At 42.7% G+C, this 6,157-nt stretch overlaps 1 protein-coding gene across 3 annotated transcripts; it reads right to left on the bottom strand.

Annotated features, from left to right (window-relative positions):
• Positions 1 to 1,008: 1,008 nt before the first annotated feature.
• On the bottom strand, positions 1,009 to 3,915 carry thap1 (THAP domain containing, apoptosis associated protein 1). 3 transcript variants are annotated; one of them, XM_027018828.3, is made up of 3 exons: positions 3,613 to 3,915; positions 2,909 to 3,104; positions 1,009 to 2,620 (listed from the first exon to the last, which is right to left on the bottom strand). In XM_027018828.3, the coding sequence occupies exons 1-3, from the start codon at positions 3,681 to 3,683 to the stop codon at positions 2,189 to 2,191; spliced, it is 699 nt and encodes a 232-aa protein (XP_026874629.2). In that variant the 5' UTR covers positions 3,684 to 3,915; the 3' UTR covers positions 1,009 to 2,188. The 3 variants fall into 3 exon arrangements, with proteins under 3 accessions (XP_026874629.2, XP_026874630.2, XP_081576417.1); XM_027018829.3 differs by having other exon boundaries at positions 3,766 to 3,913; XM_081720291.1 differs by having other exon boundaries at positions 2,909 to 3,128; positions 3,613 to 3,700.
• Between the last annotated feature and the right edge of the window lie 2,242 nt (positions 3,916 to 6,157).

Raw genomic sequence — 6,157 nt, 5'->3', positions numbered from 1 at the left:
TTGGCACTGGGGCTGAGACAGACCTGAACCAGGTCACAGAACAGGATGAGAGTGGAGAGTTAGATTAAGAGAGAAGACTCAATTAAGACCAGCACTTGATGGGAACAATCAGCTATAAACATTAACTCAACACTGCATATACAATAGTAATCCACCCACCCCATTCCTCACTGCCTACTATCTAATCTGTCCTCTGCTAAATGGTTAATCTTTTATATAATGTTCTATATAGTTATTGGATGGTGTTGTGTTCCCTTTACTGCATGCAATTGTCTGTTTGCACTGTTGTCTGCTGCTTTTGCATGGCACGAAGTCCTGGAGGAGCAATTTCATTTTAGGCCCTCAACACCTCTGTAAAAAGAAGGAATGGAAAAAACTGATTTTGCATATCCCCAACTCTGAATCACAGGCTTCTGCAGGTCATAAATTAACATTTAGAGCTTGCTGAGGGTCTAAATCAGTGTCAAAACTTTAGTGGCACACAGCAGAAAATGGCAAACAGCTAAACTGTAAACAGCAAATGTCATTTGCCCTCAACTCTGAGATGAGCTTCTCTGTTGCTGGAGGTGGGTGCCAGAGTATGCACTGGCATGTAGCTGATGGCTCACATACTGTCACAAATGAGCATGAAACTGTAAACTGTTATTTTGTAAAGCACCTTTTGCGTTTGTCTGTTCAAACACATGTTGCACGTACTTTCTTTTCTTGAAGAAAAACCAAAATTCACATGCGTCTTCAGCCTTCTTTCACAGCAGAAACCACCATGTAAAATCAGCAGAGCGTGAGCAACGGTGCAAACAACACGTCTGTGGAGAGAAGCAACGTTTTGCATCACTCGGGACAAGACGAGAAAAAAAAAAGCAGCTGAGGCAATGAACCAAGTGTATGTGCACTTGTTTCACACCAGTGTGTCAAAAACAAGAGGGTTTCCAAGATTTCATTGAAAGCCTCAGTCATTTCTGTGATTCATGAATGCTTCACATGAATGTGAAAGGATGATAGGATGAGAAACACTGCTAAAAACACAAACATTAATAATCTTATTCATTTTATATTGAAAGTCAGTTCTGAGTGAACTGCAATAGTAAGGCAGCTTTGATTCAGCCAACAACTCAATCTTGCCAAAGATCCAGTACAGGTTTTCTTCTGAACATATGGCTTCCATTGATTTAATTATTATTGTTTAGGGAACAATAAATAAGCTAAGAACAGATAATACATAAATCACATGAGAAGCCCTTTGATGAGGAATATGTTGTCAAATCCACATCAGCTTGTTGTGTCCGCTACTCCAGTTTGGTCAACTAATGGCGGCGTTCCTGAAACGTTCGTCAACGGTCCGTGATCTGTCCGTTGTTGGAACAGCCATGTAAGGGAAATTAACATTCATGATTTGATGTTCATTTTAGATGAAAAGTGCTGTCAGGCCACTTGAGTCAAGTCTAACATGGAGTAAATCCTCTGGTCAGTTGATAATTTCAGTCCGTAATTAAAGAATATATTAACAAAGGAAATTCACAAACAACTTCACATTTGTTTAAATCGGCACTCACAATTTTGGAATACAAATCACAACTCTTTTCCAGCTCACTGGAAAATGAATGCCACAGAAGAAATATTTATATCTGTTGTTCAAGTATTTTAGTTCCCCCCCCCAAAAAACTAACAGCAATTGGATAAAGAAAACCTGCTCATCACACACCAATAAGTCATTCAGCACATGCTAGTAATTATGACCAGTGCTAGAGATCTGACCTAATCTGCAAAGGATTGGGGACTTTCAGAGGGGAAAAAAAAAAAAAAAAATCAAATCAGTACAGTAGATTTGTAAAGTAATTCCTGTTATGTAGCTGGTGATGCTAAATTGCTTCTGAGCAAAGAAAAATGCACCCCAATTGCAGCAACAAGTTTTGCACAAACTAAAGAACCACCACTACGACCCAATCAAAACTGAGCTCAAGATGTTAAGAATATATTATTGTGCAATGAATGACAGTTCTTACACCCACCCGATCTTGGACATGTACTCCATGCATCCAAAGTGAACCCAATCCCAACACCATTTATCAAAGGGGGAAAAACAAAAAAACAAAAAAAACAAACAAAAAAACAAACAAACAAACAACTAAAAAAAACCAAAAGCTCTTCAGTACAGTCTTTTTTGTGCGGTGTCCACCCCCTCGTTCAATCACAATCCATCGATGGTGTCGATTTTGAGGACGTTGAAGAGTTCTTTGGGCAGGATGACGTAGCTCTCTCCGAGTGCCAAGCCCTTGCCAGCCCTGGGCATCTCCCCGGCGGCACGGAGGCGCTCCAGCTGCCGCTCCTGCCGCCTGCACTTCTGCCGCACCGTCTTCAGCTTCTTACGCAACTTCTCCAGCTGCTCCTCCAACTGCTCGATGCGCTTCTTCTGCTGCACCGTGTCTTCCGCCGTGTAGTTGTGGTCGCAGGGGACAAACGCACTGGGCTGGTGCTCCAGGTTCTCCTCCCCTGGGGCAGTGGCCGGAGAAAGGGCAGAAACAGGAAGGGGGGTTGAGGTAGGAGCGAGGTCCGGCGGTTGGAGAACCTCAGCCTCCTGCGCATCTGGGTTGGGTCGGTTCAGAGGGAAGTCCATCTCCGGCTGTAAGAAGTTGGCAGACATTGAGGAAGAGCCTAAATTCAGTAGCTTTCAAAATCAGCACGTCATAAGCCTAAACTTAAGAGTTTGCAGTTCAGGACTGGCACTGACACTTAAAAGACTAACTACAAGGATTTTACTGATTGTTCTTTTAAAAGATAATTAGTTACAAAAGAAAATATGTAGACAGTATTCAAAGTATATATGTAAATAATCTGCGAGGGCAAGAAAAGACAGACACAACTGTGTTCTGTTTGGATATTCATGGCATGTGCGCCATGGTTTCGTTACCTTCATCTGTAACTTATTGAAAGTGAAAAGAGAAGGCACTGCGTTCTCCTTAAGGACCCGGTTGTTGCACTCCCGTTTGAAGCAGTCTTTGGTAAAGTGCTGGGAGCAGATGTTGCTGTATTTCGTGGGTTTGAAGTTGCTTCTCTTCATCGCAGCTACCCATTTTCCACACACATCAGGTCTCGCAAGAGGGAATCTACAATATCATGACGACACACAACTAATTCATGTTAAGAAAGTAATTAAGAAACACCATTTAGGTATTTTCTGTAATATAGCAAAAATCTTTTTGATATATTCGGTAAAATATTTTGTCGGTTACGCGTGACAGTGGGGAAACTGTGGCAAGGTACCCCACGCAACAGCTAGGTTAAAAAACGGCCAAAACGATGTACAAGCCGTCTTACAAAATAACATCCAACAAGCAAGCTGTCAACACCAAGAGCTAGCTGGTTTGTTTAAAAACACGTGCAATTCATTCGCTGGCTAGTTAGCACACCTGGGCCAATTAGAGCATTCAAACCACGTGAAATACTCCGCTGAAAGTGTGTTCTTCACGAGTAAGAACAAGCTGTACTGAGAACACTGTCTATCAGGGAGACGGCTGGCTATCTTCGGCTTCTTGGTCTGAAATCAGACGAGAGCCACAGGAGCATGACGCTACTGTCTCGATTCTCTCCGACACGCTGTGAAGTTGGACTTACTTGTGAAACGAAATATTCTTATCTTTATGGTATCTGTTTTTACATCCGTACGCGGAACAAGACTGCACCATTGTCTGAATTGCACCGAAGAATTAGCGCTCTCAAAAGGGTCAGTCAAAGAGTATCCTCTCCCGTGATTAGGTAGCTGGCTACCTGGTATAATTTATTTGTCCTCTCTTGGTGAAGATCCCTCACCAGGCTCCAAGATGGCCGAAATGGCTTCTTGTTTGGTCACGCGACCGCACACCTCAAATCTGATTGGCGCGTCGGTGGAGGATCTCCCTGCATTGGTGACGTAGATGTGATCCTGAGATAAATCGCCGTTCACGTGTAAATTACTCTGATGGCGAAATATGAATCTGATTTTTTTTTTTTTTTAAAACCCAAAACTTTACAGTTTTGAAATGGATTATCTAAATTTCTACTTCTATTAAAAGCGTATTACCAAATGACATTTATATGATTTTCGCTTAGCGGAATTAACATCCAGTTTGGTCATTTGTCTGTAAACTGTTACCGCAGAGGGCAAAATTTAGGCCAATGTAAAATTAACTAACGTACACATACATAACTATAGTAGCCTAATGATCATGAATTTAAACAAATTCATAAACAATTATTTGTATCTCTGCAAGAGGCATTGTGGTTTGGCGTATGGCTGGTGGTTTTGTGATTGCGGTGTAAACAGGAAGTTTACCTAGGCTACAAACTCCAACAGGAAACCCGACGTACTAGCGACACATCTGACAGCCAAAACAAGCCTTATTCATGCAACAGGTCTGCAGGTGATAGAGCAGAACACACTGCTGCCGATGAGGGGAGCGGGCAAGCTGATCAAACGATTCCGTTTTCTCTATATTCTAAGGAAATAGGTTTCACCTGTAGGTTACCAGAAGGCAGGTAGGCTCCATCACCGACCTTGGTATATATGGCTTTGTCTTGTATACTGTTTTCTGCATTTCGGATGGCTTCAACTGACTGCAGTATATGTGCTCAACCTGTCGCGGTTTTCTTCTAGGTTTTCCACGGTTTGGTTTGCTGTGGCATTCAATTAACCTACATTAGAGGTTAAGAGTAGGTTGTTTTTACGGAGAAATATCATCGCCCCTGTTTGTCCGTTAACAAGTTGCAAGTTATTATCGCCCCAAGAGAAATGTTTTAACGGAACAGGCCCACGTTTGTTGAGCTCGAGCGAAACGTCTGCTGTTGGCCACAAGGCGGGAGTATAACACAGCCACTTTCCTACGTCTGTGCCGTGTGCTAAATGAGAATACTAGTCTGACACGAACCACTAGCTTCTGGAAGAATGACTTCGGCCTAGCCTACCAAATGGGTTAAGTTGCATTCTTCGACAAGTCATTTGACTACTCATTTCCAATTCTCGGTGCCACGGGGTACAGTATCTTTAGTAGTTATGTTTCAAGCACAGTAATAGGCTCCGATGTCGAACAAATATTTGTGCTTATTGTACAACTGGAGTGACTGTTTACCCATTGGCTAACGTAAAATGTATTTCGTTAACAAAGTTGCTATGTAGCATGTGTCTTTAAGGTAGGCACATTTATTCGTGGCATTTAAATTGAGGGGAGGGAGCTACTTCATCCTATGTGCGCCGTTTCATTTCAAACCAATAATGTTCGCAGGCGATTTAAACATTTTGAAAATCCATGAATGTTTCAAACGTCGGTGTGGAAATAGATTTGCTGCTTGCTGTGGCTATTTCGGTTTATCACATATTAATTTGCATGTCTCTATTGACACCTAATTACAGTAATACCCACCTACACCAGGAATTACCGCCGATAACCCCATCAAACAGCCACCGTTCCTGTCAGAAGGAGACGCTGATAATTAGCTGTGTGGTGTGGATCCGCGTACACAGTAGTCAAACTTGTAGCGTTTCTGAGAAAGATGGTGTGTTAACTGAGAAGGCGAAGCTCCGCGGTCTGTGAAATATTTTTCTCAGACTGGCCAGCATTATACCATCCTGTTTAATTTGTTGTTGCTTATTTAGAGTTTCAGTGGAAGGAAACGCGAGTTGTAAAGATTAAGGTGAGAGTTTCGAAACAGACGTGTTACTTTAATACGGCCACGTGAGAAAGTGGTCCGTTTGCATCGATAATGGTCATTCTGTAGTGTAAATGGGATTTATTTGTATTTTCCCTACCCTTGTATTGAAAGAACAATCGCGTTTTTGTGCCCGTTTGTCTGTCCGCAACATCAGACGCAACGCACAGGCCCCTCTGCGGGTATGCGCGAATAACGTGTGAATTCTCTCCGCGTGTGTGTGTGTGTGTGTGTGTGTGGTGCTCAAAATACAGTTTGCCGTCAAAAACATTGATTGATTGAATGGCCCGCGGCCACGGAGATGCTCAGCTGTCGGGGAAAGTGCTGGTCTTCTCGAGGAGCGCGTTTGACAGCACGCCCACTCTTATAAGCGATTTTCCTGGGTGTGAAGACTGACTTGGAGGAATCCATGTGTTCGTGGTTTTGTTTCTCAATAGGAACGGCGCAGAAATAAACTAGACCCAACTCCTCTTCTGGT

The sequence above is a fragment of the Electrophorus electricus genome, chromosome 8 (genome assembly GCF_041902795.1).
Source record: "Electrophorus electricus isolate QZ-2024a chromosome 8, ASM4190279v1, whole genome shotgun sequence".
Lineage (NCBI taxonomy): Eukaryota > Metazoa > Chordata > Actinopteri > Gymnotiformes > Gymnotidae > Electrophorus > Electrophorus electricus.
The sequence above is the reverse complement of the archived record's forward strand: the minus strand, read 5'-3'. Positions and strand labels throughout refer to the sequence as shown.

What these genes read in the sequence shown, in the direction of transcription:
- thap1 (XM_027018828.3), bottom strand. Translation starts at nt 3,683, where the DNA reads ATGGTGCAGTCTTGTTCCGCGTACGGATGTAAAAACAGATACCATAAA. An exon ending in AAGAATATTTCGTTTCACAA is followed by an intron (nt 3,105 to 3,612) that starts GTAAGTCCAACT and finishes ATGATATTGTAG; the next exon opens with ATTCCCTCTTGCGAGACCTG. An exon ending in TCAATAAGTTACAGATGAAG is followed by an intron (nt 2,621 to 2,908) that starts GTAACGAAACCA and finishes AACTTCTTACAG; the next exon opens with CCGGAGATGGACTTCCCTCT.